General features: G+C 51.9%; 1 protein-coding gene across 2 annotated transcripts in view; it reads left to right on the top strand.

Moving 5' to 3' along the window:
- Window positions 1-4,855: 4,855 nt before the first annotated feature.
- MCM5 (minichromosome maintenance complex component 5) overlaps window positions 4,856-21,889 on the top strand; it is a 25,318-nt gene continuing 8,284 nt past the window's right edge. Inside the window, exons 1-11 of one of the 2 annotated variants that reach the window (XM_011978968.1) lie at window positions 4,856-5,001; window positions 5,218-5,392; window positions 8,947-9,073; window positions 9,154-9,282; window positions 11,286-11,458; window positions 13,097-13,252; window positions 15,137-15,303; window positions 16,881-17,052; window positions 18,188-18,299; window positions 20,168-20,311; window positions 20,682-20,747. In XM_011978968.1, coding sequence (XP_011834358.1) covers window positions 5,226-5,392; window positions 8,947-9,073; window positions 9,154-9,282; window positions 11,286-11,458; window positions 13,097-13,252; window positions 15,137-15,303; window positions 16,881-17,052; window positions 18,188-18,299; window positions 20,168-20,311; window positions 20,682-20,747 — 1,413 coding nt within the window. In that variant the 5' untranslated portion in view covers window positions 4,856-5,001; window positions 5,218-5,225. The remainder of the gene's footprint in view (window positions 5,002-5,217; window positions 5,393-8,946; window positions 9,074-9,153; window positions 9,283-11,285; window positions 11,459-13,096; window positions 13,253-15,136; window positions 15,304-16,880; window positions 17,053-18,187; window positions 18,300-20,167; window positions 20,312-20,681; window positions 20,748-21,889) is intronic. The other variant, XM_011978969.1, reaches the window with a different exon arrangement.

The raw sequence follows: 21,889 nt of genomic DNA, 5'->3' as shown, positions 1-21,889 counted from the left end.
GATCCTCCCACTTTGGCTTCACAAAATGCTGGGATTACAGGTGTGAGTCACTGTGCCTGGCCAAGGTGGCTTTTTTTTTTGAGATGGAGTCTCATTCTGTTGCCCAGGCTAGAGTGCAGTGCCACGATCTCAGTTCATTGCAACCTCTGCCACCCAGGTTCAAGCAATTCTCCTGCCTCAGCCTCCCAAGTAGCAGGGATTACAGGCGCCTACCACTGTGCCTGGCCAATTTTTTTAGTTTTAGTAGAGACAAGGTTTCACCATGTTGGCCATGCTGGTCTTGAACTCTGGACCTTGTGATCCACCTGCCTCAGCCTCCCAAAGTGCTGGGATTACAGGTGCAAGCCACTGTGGCCAGCCAAGGTGTTTCTTTATAGGACCAGTACCTGAGGACTGGGAGTCAGGAGACCTTTGTCCCTAGTCCGATTTTCCACTTCAAGGCTCATTTTGTTCACTGGTAAAATGAGAAGAATACACATACCTTTCACAGCTGGTGGGAGGATCCAGCGATGTCTAAACACCAGTCTGTGCATGGTGGCATCAGAATTACTTGGAGATACTTAACCACGGAATCCAGGGCTCCACACGGAGAGATCCTAACTCTGGAGACCTGGGATGGGGCTCTAGAATTGTTGTTTTTTTTTTTTTTGAGACGGAGTCTGACTCTGTTGCCCAGGCTGGAGTGCAGTGGCATGATCTCGGCTCACTGCAAGCTCCGCCTCCTGGGTTCACGCCATTCTCCTGCCTCAGCCTCCCGAATAGCTGGGACTACAGGCGCCCGCTACCACGTCCGACTAATTTTTTGAACGTATGTATGTATGTATTCATTTATTTAAAAAAATTTTCTTTTTGAGACGGAGTCTTGCTCTGTCGCCCATGCTGGAGTGCAGTGGAGCCATCTTGACTCACTGCAACCTCCGCCTCCTGGGTTCAAGCAATTCTCCTGCCTCAGCCCCCTTAGTAGCTGGGATTACAAGCGCCCGCCACCAGGCCCAGCTAATTTTTGTATTTTTAGTAGAGACGGGGGGTTTCACCATGTTGTTCAGGCTGGTCTCGAGCCCCTGACCTCGTGAACCACCCACCTTGGCCTCCCAAAGTGCTGGGATTACAGGCAGGAGTCACTGCGCCTGGCCCAATTTTTTGTATTTTTAGTGGAGACGGGGTTTCACTGTGTTAGCCAGGATGGTCTCGATCTCCTGACCTCGTGATCTGCCTGCCTTGGCTTCCCAAAGTGCTGGGATTATAGGCGTGAGCCACTGTGCCCGGCCTAGAATCGGTATTTATGAAAAGTACCTTAGGAGATTCCAACACACACCCAGGTCCAGGAGCACATATGGTCACGTATGCAAAGCACAGGCATTCAAATAGCAACTGGAGCCGGACGCAGTGGCTCACAACTGTAATCCCAACACTTTTGGGAGGCTGAGCCAGGTGGATTCCTTGAGGCCAGGAGTTTGAGACCAGCCTGGCCAATATGGTGAAAACCCATCTCTACTAAAACCACAAAATTAGCTGGGAGTGGTGGCACATGCCTGTAATCCCAGCTACTCGGGAGGCTGAGGCAGGAGAATCACTTGAATCTGGGAGGCTGAAGTTGCAGTGAGCCGAGATCGCAACACTGCACTCTAGCTTTGGCAACAGAGCAAGACTCCATCTCAAAAAAACAAAACAAAAACCAAATACCAGCTAGGACTCTCCTGCCCTGGGCCCAGTTTCCTCATCTGTGAAAGGGGCATAGATATTCACTGTACTGACAAAGAAAGGAAGGGAGAGGGGAGGGGAGAGAGAGAAATTATCTTGAATTCTACCAATAGGAGAATGGTTGAATATTTTTTTCTTATCAATTGTCGAACAAAGCCAGACGCTAGTTAAAGTGGTAAGCACAGATTTTAATCAGTAATGATCTTTTCCTTATTGCAATACGGAAAAGAGTCCAGTATGAACTGAACTCAGCTTTAATTTGTACACAGGTATTTTAAAGGGAGGTTGACCAGCCTGGGCAATATGGTAAAACCCCATCTCTACAAATGAATAAATAAATTCGCCGGGTGTGGTGGTGAGGTTGAGGTGGGAGGATCACATGAGCCTGGGAGGTCAAGGCTGCAGTGAGCTGTGATCGCACCACTGTACTCCAGCATTGGCAACAGAGACCCTGTCTCAAAAAAATAAAAAATAAAAAAAAAAGGAAGATTGAGGGAGGAAGGGGTGGGCAAGTGATTAGCAGAGTCAGTGAAGTGAAAAATTACAAAAGGTTAAGTCAGTGTAAATGCATTGAGGCTAGCTGTGTCTGCCAGTTGGCAGTGATCAAAGTTAGAATTTTTGCCTCCCACAGAGACTGGGAGACAGAGGTCACATTCTCAGTTGTTGCCTGGAATAAACGGTAAACATTTATCAGAAGCCTTGAGTTTTCTCAGGCAGGCACCTTAGCGGGGGGCTGGCTAGAGTCATTTCAGAGATGTTAGCAGCTGTTAGAAACTGTTAGTGTTTAAGTCTTTTTTTTTCTTTTTTTTTGAGACCAAGTCTCACTCTTGCCGCCCAGACTGGAGTGCAGTGGCATAATCTCGGCTCACTGCAACCTTCGCCTCCCAGATTCAAGCAATTCTCCTGCCTTGGCCTCCCAAGTAGTTGGGATTACAGGCGCCTGCCACCACGCTTGGCTGTTTCGTATTTTTACTAGAGACGGGGTTTCACCATGTTGGCCAGGCTGGTCTCGAACTCCCGCCTCAGCCTCCCAAAATGCTCGGATTATAGGCATGAGCCACCATGCCTGGCTTGTCTTTTTTTCTTTTTAGAGATGAGTCTCGCTGTGTTGCTCCGGCTGAAGTGCAGTGGTGCAACCGAAACTCACTGCAGTCTCAAACTCCTGGGCTCAAGCCATCTTCTCACCTTGGCCTCTTGAGTAGCTAGGACAATAGGTGCGCTCCACCATGCCCAGTTAATCAAAAAAAAATTTCAGGGTGAGCGCGGTGGCTCATGCCTGTAATTCCAGCACCTTGAGAGGCCGAGGCGGGTGGATCACCTGAGGTCAGGAGTTTGAGGCTGGCCAACATGGCGAAACCCCATCTCTACTAAAAATACAAAAAACTAGCCAGGCGTGGTGGCACACACCTGCAATCCCAGCTACTTGGGAAGCTGAGGCAGGAGAATTGCTTGAACTAGAATTGCCATTGCACTCCAGTCTGGGCAACAGACCGAGACTCTGTCTCAAACAAAACAAACAATAACAAAAAAAAGGCCTGGTGTGGTGGCTCACACCTGTAATCCCAGCACTTTAGTATGCCGAGGTGGGCGGATCATGAGGTCAGGAGTTCGAGATCAGCCTGACCAACATGGTAGAACCCCGTATCTAACAAAAATACAAAAATTAGCCAGGCGTGGTGGTGCCCACCTGTAGTCTCAGCTGCTCTGGAGGCTGAGGCAGCAGAACTGCTTGAACCTGGGAGGTGGAGGTTGCAGTGAGCGGAGATCATGCCACACTGCACTCCAGCCTGGGTGACAGAGTGAGGCTCTGTCTCAAAAAAAAGAAAAAAAAAACAACAACAAATTTCTAGAGAGGCAGGATCTTGCTATGTTGCCCAGGCTGGTCTCAACTCCTGGACCCAAGGGATCCTCTCATCTTGGCCTCCTAACAGTGCCTGTAGATCAAGGTTGAGGCTTAGGAGTGAAGGGAGCCCAGAGGAACCTGGCTAGAGTTTGGTCAAGGAGAGTCTTTGTCGCTATACTACAGAAAATTAAGCATCTGTTAAACAGAATGAGGTCGGGCCGGGCGCGGTGGCTCACGCCTGTAACTCCAGCACTTTGCGAGGCCAGGGGGAGTGGATCACTTGAGGTCAGCAGTTCGAGACCAGTGTGGACAACATGGTGAAACCCTGTCTCTGCTAAAAACACAAAATCAGCTGGCCGTAGTGGCGTCCGCCTGTAGTCCCAGCTACTTGGGAGGCTGAGGCAGGAGAATCGCTTGAACCGGGGAGGTAGATGTTGCAGTGAGCTGAGATTGCCACTGCACTCCATCATGGGCGACAGAGCGAGACTCGTCTCAACAGATAAATAAACAAATAAAAGCAGTGTGTTGGGCTGCGAGAATCCGGGTCAGGGACGCGGGTGAGTCGCGATCGCCCTGTCCCGCCACCAGCTGGAGGACAGGGGTTCCTCAGAGCCTCAGGCCCAGAGAACCGGCCTCAAGACGGGCAAGCGACTACTCCTCAGGGCACGGTCTCCCATTGCAAAATGGGCACCTGGACCCAATCATTTCTGAGCTTCTAGTTTTTTCTCCCTATGGCTATGAAACGGGTTATCTTTTTTTTCATAAGATTTTAAAAGAAGGCTTAAGAAAAACACGCAAGCCCGGCCCGGTAGTTCAGGCCAGTAATCCCAGTGCTTTGGGACGCCAAGGCGGGCGGGTTGCTTGAGAGCAGGTGTTCGAGACCTGGGCAAGATGGTGAGTCTCCGTCTTTATGAAATATTTTAAGAAAATCACGTACGCCTGTGGTCCCAGCTACACCGGAGGCTGAGGCGGAAGAATCGCTTGAGCCCAAAGGTTCAGGCTACAGTGAGCCGTGATCGCGCCATCCTCGGCGACACTCCATCCTCGGCGACAGAGCGACACCATGCCTTAGGAAAAAAAAACTAGAAAACAAAAAAGAAAGCACATAAAGGTACCCTCCGAGCGCTGGCCCCTCCGCCATTTTTGCGTCCGCCCAGTCCAGCGCCGCCGCTTCCTTCCCAGCCAGAAGTTTCGCGCCAAATTGTTCCGCACACAAAATGGAGCCCGGAAGGAGGCGAGGTAATGCACCTTGCAGCCAATCATCTTCGGCAGCCCGTCCGGGAGGCGGGGCTGGAGGGCTCAGAACGGCCCAATCGCTGGCCGCGGGTCTCCGGCGAACCAATGGGAGCCCAGCGGCTGTGGCTTCCGAACGCCGCCTCTAGTTTTTCCCGCGAAACTCGGCGGCTGAGCGTGGAGGTTCTCGTCTCCCCTGGTTTGTAAAGTGCGGAAAACCAGAGGTGAGGCCAGTGGGACTGGGACTGGGGGCCAGCAGGCATCAGGGTTTCTGGGCGTAGTTGGAGTGGGACAGGGGTTTCTCGGGAACTGGGGTTGGAGTCCGGGAGCGCAGCCCAGGTCCCCTCGGCTCCGGACTCCCGGCAGGGACCCAGGCGTCGGAGGGGAGGAGGTGCCAGGCGTTGCCCCCAGCTTGTTCTGGCCGTTTGTTCCCACGCCAGGCGCAGTGATGTCGGGATTCGACGATCCTGGCATTTTCTACAGCGACAGCTTCGGGGGCGACGCCGCGGCCGACGAGGGGCAGGCCCGCAAATCGCAGCTGCAGAGGCGCTTCAAGGAGTTCCTTCGGCAGTACCGAGTGGGCACCGACCGCACGGGCTTCACCTTCAAATACAGGTGCGGCTTCTGCGGGGCCGGGGCTCGCAGTTGCAGTGTGGCCGCACACACGCCTCCACCAGACTGCTAGAGTCCTGGACAGTCCGAGCACAGATGGGCCCAGACGGGGGAAAGAGCCGGTCCTGGGTCACAGGGCTCATCCCGGCAGCCTCACCCCTTGGTATAAGGCTTTGTGTATTTTATTTTATTATTTACTTATTTATTTACATTTATTTATTTAGTTAGAGACAGAGCCTCGCTTTGTCGCCAGGCTGGAGTGCAGTGGCGCGCTCCCGGCTCACTGCAATCTCTGCTTCCCGGGTTCAAGCAGTTCTGGTGTCTCAGCCTCCCGAGTAGCTGGGACTACAGGCGCCCGCCACCACCATGCCCGGATAATTTTTTGTAATTTTAGTAGAGACGGAGTTTCGCTATGTTGGCCATTCTGGTCTCGAACTCCTGGCCTCAAGTGATCCACCCACCTTGGTCTCCCAAAGTGCTGGGATTACAGGCGTGAGCCACCGTGCCCGGCCTGTTTTGTGTATTTTATCTATACCTGGAGTTAACTTCTGGGAGAGTCACCTGTTGAGTGGGCCACCAGCAACCAGCTAGTGCCACTTGGACCATTTGGTTCTTTATCCAGATCTTCTTCCTGTTCATCTGCTTCCTATCATCCTTCCATGTCACGTCTGAGACTTTACAAACTCAAGGTCCCTGTAGGTGTAAAAGGTGAAGATGGCAGTTAAGATTCAATTCACTTTGCTCATTCATTTATTTATACCAGTCTTGCACCTTCATTGATTGAGACCGTACTTCCTGCCAGAAACTGTTCTGGGTGCTGGGCTGCAGCACTGAAGCTGGACCTGGCTCCTGCTTCTAGTTGATTGTACGACCTGTGACATCATGAGAATCCTCACAGGCCCAGCCTCTATCCCTGAGACGTTAAAATGCAGAGAACATGCAGAGAACATGCGGTTGCAGGCTCAGCATTGGGCCGTTATTAGCCGAGTGACTTCCAGGTGTCAGTGTCACTGGGCCTTACCAGGCCAGAAATGGGCAAAGCCATTCCTGCTTTCACTTATTCATGTAGCAGCTGATACCGCCCACCTGTGTGCCAGGCACTGCGATACAAAGAAGAAAAGTCGGCCGGGCGCGGTGGCTCAAGCCTGTAATCCTAGCACTTTGGGAGGCCGAGGTGGGTGGATCACGAGGTCAGGAGATCGAGACCATCCTGGCTAACACGGTGAAACCCCGTCTCTACTAAAAAATACAAAAAACTAGCCGGGTGAGGTGGCGGGTGCCTGTAGTCCCAGCTACTCGGGAGGCTGAGGCAGGAGAATAGCGTAAAACCCGGGAGGCGGAGCTTGCAGTGAGCTGAGATCCGGCCACTGCACTCCAGTCTGGGCAACAGAGCGAGACTCCGTCTCAAAAAAAAAAAAACAAAGAAGAAAAGACGTGCTTCTTGTCCTAGAGAAGCTCGTAAGTCAGGGGAGTGAGTTGTGAAGACCAACAGATGAATTCCACGGTGGTGGTCATTTCCTCCACGGAGGAAAGTGAAAGGACTTAGGGAAGTTTTCCGGAGGGCGGGGCTGAAGTTTGAGGTGACCGGTGAGCTAAGGGCAGAGTTGCAGGTGTAGAAAGCATTCTGTCTAGGTAGGAGCAATTGCTTGTATAGAGGTCTGGGGTGTCCTCGCAGCAAGCGGCTTTCAGTGCCAATCTGGCCATTTTACTGGCTCCTGGACATAAGGGAGACGGGGCTCAGGCCTGTGACACTGCGAGGCTGGGGAGCAGCCTGTGCGTTGGTCAGTGGTCCCCAAATGTGTTCTTGCAACAGGAGTCTTATGGGATGCTCTGCTAAGCATCTGGGTGGGACGCAGTGGCTCTTGCTTGTAATTGCAACACTGGGAGGCCGATGCCAGTGGATCATTTGAGCCCGGGAGTTCAAAACCTGTCTAGGTAACATAGTGAAACCCAGTCTCTATTTTTTTTTTTTTTTGAGATGGAGTCTCGCTCTGTCGCCCAGACTGGAGTGCAGTGGCTGGATCTCGGCTCACTGCACGCTCCGCCTCCCGGATTTATGCCATTCTCCTGCCTCAGCCTCCCTCAGCCTCCCGAGTAGCTGGGACTACAGGCGCCCGCCACCTCGCCCGGCTAGTTTTTTTGTATTTTTTAGTAGAGACGGGGTTTCACCGTGTTAGCCAGGATGGTCTCGATCTCCTGACCTCGTGATCCGCCTGTCTTGGCCTCCCAAAGTGCTGGGATTACGGGCTTGAGCCACCGCGCTCGGCGGAGTGTCTATTTTAAAAAAAACAAAAAGTGGAGTCTGACCAGACGTTGATAAGGCAGATGTGTTATCTGCTGCCTCGGCGCCTCCAGTTTTTTTAATTGTTTTTGGGGTTTTTTTTGAGATAGAATCTCGCTCTGTCACCCAGGCTTGAGTGCGGTGGCATGATCTCGGCTCACTGCAACCTTTGCCTCCTGGGTTCAAGTGATTCTCCTACCTAAGTCCCTTGAGTTGCTGGGATTTCAGGCTTCCATCACCACACCCACCTAGTTTTTTAAAAGTATTTTTAGTAGAGATGGGGTTTCTCCATGTTGGCAAGGCTGATACCTTTTTTTTTGGTTTTTTTTGTTTTTTTTTTGAGTCAGAGTCTCAGTCTGTCACCCAGGCTGGAGTGCCCTGGCAAGACCTCTGGTCACTGCAGCCTCCACCTCGGGTTCAGGCGATTCTCATGCATCAGTAGCTGGCACTACAGACTTACGCTACCATGCCTGGCTAATCTTTGTATTTTTAGTAGAGACTGGGTTTTGCCATGTTGCCCAGGATGGTGTTGAGTTCCTGGTCTCAAGTAATCCACCCTCCTCAGCCTCCCAAAGTGTTGGGATTACAGGCATGAGCCACTGCGCTGGGCCCCAAGTTTGAGGTGTGTGCATTGTCAGTCTCCAAGAGTAAGTTAAAGGCTCCGCGGAGTCCTTCAGTGACAGAACTGGTTTGTTTTGTGCACACTGGCCTGAGTGTTGAAACATCCTTTGACTATCTTGTGAACCCCTTCCATGGAGCTTTCTTTTTTTTTTTTTGAGACGGAGTCTCGCTCTGTCGACCAGGCTGGAGTGCAGTGGCCAGATCTCAGCTCACTGCAAGCTCCGCCTCTCGGGTTCACGCCATTCTCCTGCCTCAGCCTCCCGAGTAGCTGGGACTACAGGCGCCCACCACCACGTCCGGCTAATTTTTTTGGTATTTGTTTAGTAGAAACGGGGTTTCACCGTGTTAGCCAGGATGGTCTCGATCTCCTGACCTCGTGATCCGCCCGTCTCGGCCTCCCAAAGTGCTAGGATTACAGGCTTGAGCCACTGCGCCCGGCCTGGAGCTTTCTTTAGGGCATGCCTGTGCCAGCAGTGAGTAGCCTCTGCGGGGTTAAATAATGGATCTGGAATTAGATGCGTGTTTGGGAAGAGGAATGGTGAGGTCATGCTGGCTGTGGTGTGGGCAGATTCAGGGGTGCAGGCACACTTCAACCAGTGTTGGTTTCCTCTTCTTTGCACCCTTCCTGCCCCACCCTGCTGCGTGCCCACTCCAGGGATGAACTCAAGCGGCATTACAACCTGGGGGAGTACTGGATTGAGGTGGAGATGGAGGATCTGGCCAGCTTTGATGAGGACCTGGCCGACTACTTGTACAAGCAGCCAGCCGAGCACCTGCAGCTGGTGAGTGGGACCCCATCCCTGAGCTCCCCAGGGCTGCTCTGCCCCAGTTACTAACAGCCTGTGCTCTTCCCTTTCTCCAGCTTGAGGAAGCTGCCAAGGAAGTAGCTGATGAGGTGACCCGGCCCCGGCCTTCAGGGGAGGAGGTACTCCAGGACATCCAGGTCATGCTCAAGTCAGATGCCAGCCCTTCCAGCATTCGTAGCCTGAAGGTGGGTCGGGGGGCAGTGGCTGCTGCGTGGTACAGAGGGCTTTGGATGCAGGCAGACCGGAGTGCCAGCGGTGTGACCTTGAGCAAGGCACTTGACCTTTCTGAACCTGTCTCCTCTTGGAGACAAAAGGAACTTTTCTTGTTTTTTTTTACTTTTCGTTATGAAAAATTACACACCCAAAAGCAGAGAGTAGTATAATGAACCCCATATAGCTTCACCTAGATTTAATAATTAACATTTTGCATTGTTTCCTATTTTGTCCTTTTTATTTTTTGCTAAGGAATTTTAAAGTGACGCACAGTGGCTCATGCCTCTAACCTTAGCACTTTGAGAGGCCGAGGGAGGAAGATTGCTTGATACCAGGAGTTTGAGACCCTGGCTCTCCAAAAGAACAAAAAAACAAAAAACAAAAACAAAGCAACAAAGCTAGGTATGGAGGCGTATGCCTATAGTCCAAGCCACTTGGGAAGCTGAAGTGGGAGGATCAAGGGGCCCAGGAGTTTGAGGTTACAGTGAGCTCTGATTGTGCCTCTCGGCACTTCAGCCTGGGTGACAGAGCAAGACCCTGTCTCCAAAAATGAAAAATAAATTACAGATATGACACTTTATCCTGAAAAAAAAAAAGTTTTCTTACATACTCTCAATACCATCATCAGAAACATCAAAGATCTCTTAGTATCATTGAATATGCGGTCTAGGTTCAGATTGATCTAATTACCTCACATGCCTCTTACAGCTTGTGTGTCTCAGCCAGGACCAGGCATTGTATGTATTGGATTATTTAAGTCTCTTTCAATCCAGAGCAACTTCCTTTACTCTGGGTGTAAGTTCTTTCACAAAGACATTATTGATTTGCTGAAGAAACAGGGGCCATTATCCGGTAGAATGTGCTGCCTTTTGGATTTATCTGAAGGCCTCCTTGGGGTGGTTAAAACATGCCCCTTCCCCCTCTGTGATTTTTGGAACCTGGAAGTTAGATGCAAAGGCCTGACGGTGTTTCGATTTCACATACTGGGCAAGAATGCTTGTGGGTGATGCTGGATCCCTCATTGCATCCCGCCATCCACTATGCTGAGACTGACCAGGTGCTAGGTTGAGGTGGTGATGGCCACTTCACTGTAATGACGCAGGCATGGAGCCTTGAATTACGCCTCCCCAGCCTCGCTTCTGCTTCCCACAGCCTCTTCCTGGTTTCTTTGAGAGCCCCAGCCAAACTTCTGCTCATGTCGGGTTCTCTTGTTCAGCCCGAGGAGGGCGTTGAGAAATGGAGACAAGGTGGAGAGAGACTGTCCCAGTCCTGTACACTAGTGGCTTGGGGCTTTGTGAAGGGCGAGGGCTGACCATAGGGAGGAGCAGATTGGCTGAGAATTTATGTTTTACTTTTTATTACGGATAATTCAAACATTAGAATATAAAGAGAACAGTATAACGAATCCTCTTGTACTCACCACCCAGCTTGATAATGATCAATTAGAGGCCAAATTTTTTTTTTTTTGAGGTGGAGTTTTTGCTCTTGTTGCCAGGCTGGAGCGCAGTGGCGTGATCTCGGCTCACTGCGCCCTCCGCCTCCTGGGTTCAAGCAATTCTCCTGCCTCAGCCTCCCAAGTGCCTGGAATTACAGGCACACACCACCATGCCCAGCTAATTTTTAGTAGAGACGGGGTTTCACTATGTTGGCCAGGCTGGTCTTGAACTCCTGACCTCAGGTGATCCATAGAGGCCAAATCTTGTTTCATTTGTGGCCCTGGAGTTCTTTTGAAACAAGTCCCATACATCACATAATTTGATCCGAAACTATTTTGCCATGTGAACCCCCGGGTCCAGGTAGCCTGGCACTGGGTGGGTGCTCTGGGAGCAGTTTTGGAGCTGAACAGAAGAGCTGTGGCTCTCCCTGCAGCTCTGTGCCCACCTCCTTCAGGCCCCTGCCCAGGACATTTACTGGCATATCTCAGGTGTGTCCTGGCTCCCCTTAACCAACAAGCCTCCCGATGGCTCTGTTACAGTCGGACATGATGTCACACCTGGTGAAGATCCCCGGCATCATCATCGCAGCGTCTGCGGTCCGTGCCAAGGCCACCCGCATCTCTATCCAGTGCCGCAGCTGCCGCAACACCCTCACCAACATTGCCATGCGCCCTGGCCTGGAGGGCTATGCCCTGCCCAGGAAGTGCAACACGTGAGTGTGTGGCCAAAAAGGACTGTGGGAGGTGACCTGAGTGAAGATCAGAAAGGATGAGAACAAGTAGCAAGCACTACCTGTAGCTGCTTCTAGAGACCCACTGGGATGGACTGGGCAGGGGTGTGCCCTTAGGATTGGCACAGATCTGATGCCCTGTGGCTCTGAGACACTCTGAACAGTGTCCCTCTACATTGATGAGTTCTGTCTCACCAGGATACCCAGACAGCCTTGTAGGGAACCCAGGGTTGGGAGGGAAAAGCAGCCCAGTAGAATGAGTACTTGGAATCTTCTGAAGCAAACTATGGTTTGCTCACTAGGCCAGATCTAGTCTGCTGACCCTATGGCCCAGGAACATGATCATTCATTCAAGTATTGCCCACAGCTCTTCACACTACAAAGGCAGAGTGTGTGGCCTCTTGGCTTGCAGAACCTGGAATACACACCTTCTGGCCCTTTCTAGAAAACATTTGCTGACCCCAGTCTGAAGGAGCCCCGCCCTCTTCACTGGCTGCTCTTTCTTGGCTTCTTCACTGGTGCCTCCTCAGCTTTCCGGGACGGCAGAGCTGCCTCAATCCATGCTGTTGGCATCTCTCACCTGGAGTGGCGCGGCACCTCCTCCTTGATTCCCTGCATCCACCCTCTGCCCCCTCAGTCTGTTTTCTACCCAGCAGCCAGGTGTCCCTTGACACTGCAGGTGGTCCAGTCATGTACTTTTTAGTCAAGTCCTGCATGGCCCACCAGGGTCTGCTCCGGGCTCCCCCAGGCCTCGCTGCCCCTCCTCTCTCCAGGCCTGGCTGCACTGCCTCCTTCCTGTTCCTGGAATACACTGACTATCCCCAGTCTCATGGCCTTTGACCTTGCTGTTTCCTCCACTGGGAGTGCTGTTCCTCAGGCCGCCATAGTCTGGGTCCTCACTTCTTTAGGCTCCTCTTCACATGTCCCCTCATCAGGGGCATCTTGGCGACCCTTTGTCGTCAGTTTGGTGCACACACACCTGGTCTCTCCCATACCTGCCTACTTTTTTACTTTTCTTCACAGCATGTAGCTGTCACTCTGTTATGTGGTTATTTGCTTGTATGTCTTTTCAGCCTCCCTTGATAGGAACTTAGGCTCCACAGGAGCAGGGACATATTATTCACTGCTGTGCCCACTGCACCTGGAATAGTGCCAGACACATAGGTTTTGCTATGATGTTTGCTTCTTTATGTTGCTACAATATTTATTGAATAATGACATAATTACCTAGGGATACATAGAGGCTTAAACCCTCAGAATGGTCTAGAAGTGCTTGGAATCTCACTGGAAAAGATCTTGGGATTTGAGTGGGGCTTTAGTAAGAGAATTGATGAACTAGCTTTTCTTCACCCATGAGGACACCAAGACCCTGCAAGAAGACCGACTGTGACCTGTCTGCCTCCTCAGCAAGTTAATGGAAGAACCCAGCCTCAAGCAGTTCCCTGGACTCTTAGTCCAGTGCTGGGTCCGTCAGCGTTACCTTCCTTTAGGGCTTTTCTCCACCTTATCCTGGAGACCCCGTAGATTGCTGCTGGCAACATCTGGCTGGCTCCTGGGATGAATGAGCCCTGCTTTGGATTCTCTGGGTAGCTCTGGTGACTTTTCCCTTCCCCTGTACAGAGATCAGGCTGGGCGCCCCAAGTGCCCACTGGACCCGTACTTCATCATGCCCGACAAATGCAAATGCGTGGACTTCCAGACCCTGAAGCTGCAGGAGCTGCCTGATGCAGTCCCCCACGGGGAGATGCCCAGACACATGCAGCTCTACTGTGACAGGTGAGGCAGACAGGGGCTGGGAGGTGGGCATCTACAAGGGTGGATGTCCCAGCCGTGGCCCTAACCCGAGTGTTGGGACTGGGTCATCTGGAGCAGGGTGAGTGGGGTGGAAGAAGGTGGCCAGTTGCAGAGCACGTGCTCTGTGCCTAATGCTTCCATAAGTTCCTCTCATCTCATCTTTCCATAATCTGCAGGGGCATGTCAACCCGATTTTGCAGATGAGGAAATGTAACTTGGAGAGGTTAAATGACTTCCTGTGTGGAGGAGAGCCAGGATTTCAGCCTGTGTCTGTTGCTTTCCAAAGTCTGTGTTCTTCCCAGGATAACAGGCCCAGGATTCATAGCTAGATAACCAATAGCTGGGAAAGCCTCTTCCCAGCCTGACACCCCACCTCCTACCCCAGGCTTTCTGTTAAGATTCTGCCGAACAGCCATGGTGGCTCATGCCTGTAATCCCAGCACTTGGAGAGGTTGAGACAGGAGGATTGCTTGAGGCCAGGAATTCAAGACCAGCCTGGGCAACATAGTGAGACCCTGTATCTTAAAGCAAAAAAAAAATGTTATTAGTTGGGTATTGGGGCAGACATCTATAATCCCAGCTACTTGGGAGGCTAAGGTGGGAGAATCACTTGAGCCCAGGAGGCTGAGGTTGCGTGAGTTGTGATTACACCGCTCCACTCTAGCCTGGGCGACAGAGTGAGACTCTGTCTCAAAAAGGAAACAAAAAAAGATTCTACTGAGGAGGAGAGGGTGCTGGGCTTGGGCCCCCATAGTAACCAGGGTGGAAGGTTTTGAGATCTTTGATTAGGGCTCTAACCTGGACTTGCATATCCTGAAATTGCAGGCAGATGTTCTGAGGAGAGTGGATCCATAGCTTCTAGTAACTTCATTAGTGGCAACAGAGTATGGAGGAGTCAGGCTCTTGCTCTCTTGGGCATTATGTGACTTTGTCAAACTTCAGTTGCCTCATCAGTAAAATGAGGATAAGGACAGTCCTTAATCTCTCAGAGGGCTGCTTGAAAATGCATGTCAAGTGTTTAGCACAATTCCTTCGTGCAGATTACATCCTCAGGATGTGTGATTTTCCAAGCAGTTCACGAATCCTGAAAACTTATGAAGTGGGTATGGGAAGAGGGGAGTTGAGGCTCATGGAATGACGATGATGGTCTTTTCTGGAGCTGTGACGCCTGATGATATAAAACACTTCTATGTCTGCTGCCTCACCTGACTCTACAACATCAGAGGCAGGTCACTTTATCACCCCCCTAGGCTCAGAGAGGTACAATGACTTCTTTGAGGTCACACAGCTACTAAGTGTCCCTCTACACCACACTGGCTCTGACTAGGGGACTTGGAGACTTCCCTGTTTCAACATCTCACTTTTGAAAGAGGAAATGAAAACCCAGAGGCAAAATGAGTTCACAGAGCCATGAAGAGGCAGAAAGGGCAAGTGGCTCCTCAAGGAGGCTGGAGGGCATGAAGAGGAAGGCTTGCCGTGAGAGGCTAAAGGGCACCACACGGCTAGCTGACGGCAGACACGTGGAGATGGGGCTTTTGGAGGGCGCTGTGGGCTGGCACTAAGCCTCCTTCTAAACCAGCGTACAAATGAGTTAGCGAGTTCAGCGAGAGTCAGGCCACCACCTGCCTTTCTGTTTGACTGTCACCGTCGGCAACACCATCCTCCAAGCAGCTGAGCTTGGGCTGGGGAGTGATGAGGGGAGAGAGGCCATTCTCTGGGCTCCATGGGGATGGAGCCAGCTCAGCGTGTGCCTGTGGGTTAAACGCTGAGGTGGACCCTGAGCGTCCTGGGGATGGGTGGAGTCAGAGACTTGCTGTCCAAGTCAGAATCTCACCTTTTCTCCTTTCTCCTCTCCCCTCCTCTCAGGTACCTGTGTGACAAGGTCGTCCCTGGGAACAGGGTTACCATCATGGGCATCTACTCCATCAAGAAGTTTGGCCTGACCTCCAGCAGGGGCCGTGACAGGGTGGGCGTGGGCATCCGAAGCTCCTATATCCGTGTCCTGGGCATCCAGGTGGACACGGATGGCTCTGGTGAGTTGGCTTTGGGGTCCTGGCTGAGCCCTGCCAAAAGGCTGTGCTTGCGTACTTCTGGTAACAGGCAGGCCGTTACTTCATGAGGTAGCCCAGGATATCCTTGTGTTGCTCATATCATTTGAACGTTCATTTTTATATTGAGTGATCCCCGGAACTTCCACATGTTGGTCCTTCCGGTGGCTCCTGGGCTGAAGGTGTTTGCCTACTTGCAGCATTAAGGCAGAAGGACTGAGGTCAAATCACTGGGGAATTACTGAATGCCCCGTCTTCACTTCTGTGACAGGAGATGCAAGAGAAGTGAAATGTGGGGTTCCAGGTGGGCAGGCACTTAGCGTCTAGTTGGAGAAATAAGAAAACAGAGACCCCTGGGGACATGTGGGTAAAGTGGCAGCAGATGTGGATCATGCAGTTCCAAGGAGGTGCTAAAGGAGAAGGAGGAGGTGGGGGCTGGGCCTTGGGGAACGTTTTCTGGAAGGAGGTTAACCTGAGCTGGGCTTTGAAGAGTGGTGGGTGTGGAAGAACTTCCAGGCGGGAGGGGATGGCAGGAGCAGGTGAAGACCCCAGCCTGGGCAAGGTACTCAGTGGCTGGAGGGCCGAGTGGGAGTCCAGGGGATGAGGGACCGGGCGGTGTAAGAAGCCTTGAGTGCCCAGATAGGGACCTCCTGCTTATACCTGAGGGCAGCAGGGGCCACTTTGAGGGTTTTCAGGTTTGTTGCAGCCCCCTGGCTGCAGTGAGTTGATTTGGGGGAGTGGCTTCCCCAGGGCTCAGTCCATGGCCCACCCCACATTTACATTTACACAAACTGCCTAGATTATTACAGCTTTAAAACCACTGACAGGCAAGGAGCTCTCACATTTCCGTTTCTAGCCTGGGCTTCTCCCCATGTTCCAGACTAATAACCAACTGCTGACTTGACATGTTCACTTAGATATCTGAAAGGCATCTTGAACTTTCCATGGCTGAAGCTAAGCTCCCCTTTCCCCACTCTCAGACTGGCTCCTCTCAGTCTTCCCATCTCCACCCTTTCAGTTGCTCAGACAAAAACCCCCAAGCCATCCTTGGTGCTCTTTTCTCTCATGCCCCACATCTAATCACTCAGGAACTCCGGCCGGCTCCACCTTTAAAACATGTCCAGGATCTGACCACTTCACCACCTGCTCTGAGCCTTTGTCAGCCCTCCCTGGATCACCGTAATCCTCCCTAGTGTCTGTCTCCACCTTGCCCCTACCTTCTGTGTTGTGCAGCAGCCAGTGAGCGATGCTGTCAAGACCAAGACACTATGTCACTCCTCAGCTGAAAGGGGAAACTTTCCAGTGGTTTCCAAGGTCCTATGCCATCTGGCCCTCTGTTTCCTCAGAACCCCCCTGCCCACCTGCCCTCACCTTTTGGACCCTGGAACACACCAGGGCCACTCTTGAGGGCTTGAGAGCTGGGATCTCTATTTACTCAGACAGGTTGTGCTGTCCTGGCCCTAAGGGCTCTGCCCTCTGGGAGGTCCCTGAGCTGGTGCCAGGATGGGCAGTGGGCTGGAAGCTCCCTTGTACTCACTCAAGCGCCTGCTTTGCCTACCCAGGCCGCAGCTTTGCTGGGGCTGTGAGCCCGCAGGAGGAGGAGGAGTTCCGTCGCCTGGCCGCCCTCCCCAATGTCTATGAGGTCATCTCCAAGAGCATCGCCCCCTCCATCTTTGGGGGCACGGACATGAAGAAGGCCATTGCCTGCCTGCTCTTTGGGGGCTCCCGAAAGAGGTAGGGGGCTTGAGTTCCCTTGGGTTTGGGGAGGCAGCTGGTGATGGGGTTCATGGTAGGATAATTGCTGGAAAATCAGGACTGGACACTCTTGTGTCTCCTGGGCCCCTCAGTCTGCCAGGCACCTTTGCCAGCCCCCAAGCTTGCCATCAGCTGGCTAGTGGTTGATCTGCGCACCTGTCTCTGCGATGCCCTGACCCTGGCCAGGGGGAGGACTGGTGACCTGGCAAATGTAGTGGGAGAGCACTGAGCTTGGGGTCATGCAGGTACCAGAACTTAAATCTCAGCACTGAGCTTGGGGTCATGCAGGTACCAGGTCTTAAATCTCAACCCTGAGCTTGGGGTCATGCAGGTACCAGGTCTTAAATCTCAGCATCGAGCTTGGGGTCATGCAGGTACCTGGAGTGAGAGTCACTTTTTTTTGAACCCAGGTTTCCAATGAATGGAACAGGTGAGAAAACTGACTCTTAAAGAACATTATTATCCTTTGGAAACTATAAAATCAGAGTTATGGACAGTAGCTCTGATTTTATAGTTTCCAAAGCATACATAATGTTCTTTAAGAGATAGTATTAGCAGCTGCCATTTACTGTATTCTTCCTATGCACAGGCATTCTTCTGCGTGCTTTATGTGTCTGAAGCCCAGTCAGTCCTCACAGTAACCTGTTGAGAACGCAGCTGTTGTGCCCATTTTGTGGATGAGGGAACTGAGGCATAGAGAGCTAAAGGGACTTGCTTCTCAGCACATGCAGGGGAACCAGGAGCCTGCTGTCATGGTGCTTGTTCTGCCACACCATGCACAGCCCACAGACAGTTCCCTGTCCTTTCTTTCCAGCTGGGTGGAACGTTACTCAGATGCTGGGTGTATCCGAGCACAGCCATAAGAGCCATTTCCCTTAACCCTCCTCTTCTGGGAGGCAAGCTGTGTCCTCATTGCTAGGCAAGACCTAGCATGGTTTGGGAGCTACAGAGCTGGGTAGGAACATGGGTCTCAGGCCACAGCCCCTACCTTGCTGCCAACTCTGAGGCCCATGATAGTTGGGGTGACACTACCAGCCCACCAGTCTGGTGACTGCATGTCACATGCGATGCCCTCATGGATTCTCACCTTGTCCATCTACCCTTCCTCCCCCAGGCTCCCTGATGGACTTACTCGCCGAGGAGACATCAACCTGCTGATGCTAGGGGACCCTGGGACAGCCAAGTCCCAGCTTCTGAAGTTTGTGGAGAAGTGTTCTCCCATTGGGGTGAGTGGTCTGGGATACCTTCTCCACCTTGGTTTGCAGGGAGGAAGGCTGCAGGGCAGGGCCGGGCCTCTGGGCCCCCAGGACACCTATGGTGGACTGCTTACCCAGAATCTCTTCCTCATTTCTCTTGGCTGTGGTCAGGATGGCCGAGGAGATGGGAGGAAGAAAGGAGCCAACAGGTGTATGTAGGTTTGGGGCAGGGGGTGACTACACTGGACTGAGAGTCAGGATGGGATTTGGGTCTCACCCTGGCCAGTGATTGGCTGTGTGCTTTGAGTAAGTCACCCAGTCTCGCTGAGCGCCAGTTCATCCATTTGCTAAATAATGATATTGTTACCAGTAATAGCTAAAATCTGGCTGGGCATGGTGGTTCATGCCTGTAATACCAGCACTTTGGGAGGCCGAGGTAGGCAGATTGCTTAAGCTCAGGAGTTTGAGACCAGCCTGGACAACATGGTGAAACTCCGTTTCTTCTAAAAATACAAAATAACTAGCCAGGCATGGTATGCACCTGTGGTCCCAGCTGCTTGGGAGGCTGAGGTGGGAGGATCACTTAAGTCCAGGATGGGGAGGTTGCAGTGAGCCAAGATTGTGCCATTGCACTCCAACCTGGGTGATAGAGTGAGACCATGTTTCAAAAATATAATAATAATAATAATAATAATAATAATAATAATAGCTAAAATGAAGGGCCAGGCACTGCTAGCTAAAATGAAGGGCCAGGCACTGCTTGAAATACCTTATATATATTTACTTAGTCTTCATGTCAACTGCGGTAGGTACTATTACCCCTGTCTTATGGGTGAGAAAACTCAGGTGCAGAATGGGTAAGTGTCTTGCCCCAGGTCTCACTGCTGGTGGCACTAGCGCAGGATGTGATTGAACCTGTGTCTGATGAGCTGGGTCCTCGGCTGTACTGTTGAATAGGACTGCGGGGATCAGAGCTAGAGAGGGTCTGACTGTCATGATCCGAGTGGCGGGGTTGTATAGGGCAAGATGGTGGTCTTTGGATAGATAGGAAGTGTGCCAGATTGGCCACACTGGCACTGTCCAGTAGAAATACGTGAACTGCAAATGCAGCCCCTGTATGTCTTCTCGAATTGTCTAGTAGCCACATGAAAAAGTAGCTGGGTGCAGTGGTGTGCATGCCTGCAGTTCCAGCTACTTGGGAGGCTGAGGTGGGAGGATCACTTGAGCCCAGGAGTTTGAGACTAGCTTGGGCAACGTAGCAAGACCCCTTTTCAATTTAAAAGGAAGAAGGGGAAAGAGGAAAGGGAAAACAGGTGAAGTTACTCTGTTTAACTCGCTACATCTAATATCTCATTTCAACATGTTTGATATGTAGATTATTGAGATACTTTACATTCTTAAGAGCTCTGAGTCTTAAATCGTGAGTATTTTGCACTTAAGGACAACTCAGTTAGGACTTTCCCAATTTCAGGGGCTCTGACAGTATGTGGCGTGTAGGTCTATGTAGAGATGACAAGGGACTCACGACGGGGGCAGCCTTTTCCTGGGAGTCAGGAGTCCTTATCCTAGCCCTGAGGCTGACTCCTCTTCTCTGGGCCTCAGTTTGCTCATCTGTGAGCCGGGCCCCACAAGACTGTGTCACAGGGCTGTGGTGAGGCTCAGGTGAGCCATGGATGTGATGCCCTGAGCGGGGAGAACATCTGGGCACACCGAGGCCCAGGGCAGCCTCCCTTTCCAGAGGGAGACGCACTGAGTTGGAGCCTTGAGTCCTGTTCTATACTCTGCAGCCAGTTTGATGTGTGACCTTGGGCAAATAACAACCTCAGTGGGTCTTTTTGACTTACTGGGGTCAAAGCATGGAGCTGTTATTGGGCCCTGACACCTCCCCACTGCCCCAGGTATACACGTCTGGGAAAGGCAGCAGCGCAGCCGGACTGACAGCCTCAGTGATGAGGGACCCTTCGTCTCGGAATTTCATCATGGAGGGTGGAGCCATGGTCCTGGCTGATGGTGGGGTCGTCTGTATTGACGAGTTTGACAAGGTGAGTCTAATGAGATGGGTAGTAGCCAAATGGTGGGTGGCACCAGGGTATGTGACCTCCTGTGCTCAGCCAGCAGAAATCACCTCTGACTTGAGAGACATGTTTTCAACCCCTGGGCCTGTCACTCTAGGGTAACTGTGGGAAGTTGCTTAACCTCTCCAAGCCTCAATTCCCATATCTGAAGAGTGGGGAGAAGAAAGGCAAGCCCACACAGTTGTTCCTGTGATTAGAGGCGACCTGGTTACCAGCTGCCATTGGCCTTGCATGGAGCTGGTATTCAGGAGTAGGGCCTGCCGTTAGTTTTCCTGCTGCCACTGCTCCCTGCTCGCTCACTTTAGTAGGTCTGATGACATTTCTCTCTTCCACTTAGATGCGAGAAGATGACCGTGTGGCAATCCATGAAGCCATGGAGCAGCAGACCATCTCTATCGCCAAGGTGAGTGGCCCTCCATGGAGAGCCCAGCCTGCAGCAGCCCAGCCTGGCCCAGCTGTCCTCAGGCTGCCCTGATTGGCTGGGACCAGGTTCTCTTTGCCCAGGCCTGGAATCATGCGTGTGTGTGTGTGTGTGTGTGTGTAAGCATGTATGTAAGAAGGCATCTTTGCCATCTCCTCCCCCTTCTCATCATCTGTTGCCTCTTAGGCCGGGATCACCACCACCCTGAACTCACGCTGCTCCGTCCTGGCTGCTGCCAACTCAGTGTTCGGCCGCTGGGATGAGACAAAGGGAGAGGACAACATTGACTTCATGCCCACCATCTTGTCACGCTTCGATATGATCTTCATTGTCAAGGATGAGCACAATGAGGAGAGGGATGTGGTGCGTCCAGGGGCAGGGCTGGTGGCCATGGGGCCTGCCTCCAAGCAGGCTTGTGATTGTGTGGGAAGGAGAATGGAGAACAAGGGCCTTGGCTGGTGAAGTCCTGACTGTCAGGCTGTGAAATTGGGGAGCACGTGAGAGGGCGGTTGTTGTGGACTGCAGAGGGTTGAAGTAGGGGTCTGGAGTCCTGAGGCCTGGCTCTGCCTCTGTTGTGACTGGTAAGCTGTGTGATTTGGGCTAAATCAGTTTCTCCCTGGGTCTCAGTCTCTTATATGTGAAACAGAGGAGTTGACATTGGGTTATGAGTAATAGAACCTCAGTTCTGGTTAGTAAATTTTTCAAACAAAAGGACATAGTGGTTTATAGAATTGAGAAGTCCAGCGACTTAAGGCCCAGGTAGATCTGGATTCTCAAACAACTGTCTCTGCCTTTTTGCTCTGCTTCCCTTGGTGGAATCTTTGTAATTGGGCAGCTGTTCCTCTTGTGGTGGCAAAGACAAAATAAGATTTTGTCCTATTAGCTTATAACTTAACAGCCCCCAGGAAAGAGGAGGACCCCTGTTTTCCAGTACTTCCAGCAAAAGTCCCAGGGTAGACTCCCACTGGTTTGGGTAGATCAAGTATCCATCCTTGAAGCAGATACATGCCCCAGGTTGGGGTGGAAAAGCTGTACCCACCCCTTTATGGACCAGGACAGAGAAGCAAGGAGTATTAACTTCCCTCTAAAGGAGAATCCAGATGCGCCCATCAGAACAAGGGCCT

The sequence above is a fragment of the Mandrillus leucophaeus genome, unplaced genomic scaffold, assembly GCF_000951045.1.
Source record: "Mandrillus leucophaeus isolate KB7577 unplaced genomic scaffold, Mleu.le_1.0 Scaffold2, whole genome shotgun sequence".
In the NCBI taxonomy this organism is placed as follows: domain Eukaryota; kingdom Metazoa; phylum Chordata; class Mammalia; order Primates; family Cercopithecidae; genus Mandrillus; species Mandrillus leucophaeus.
This window is presented reverse-complemented; position numbering and strand designations above follow the sequence as displayed.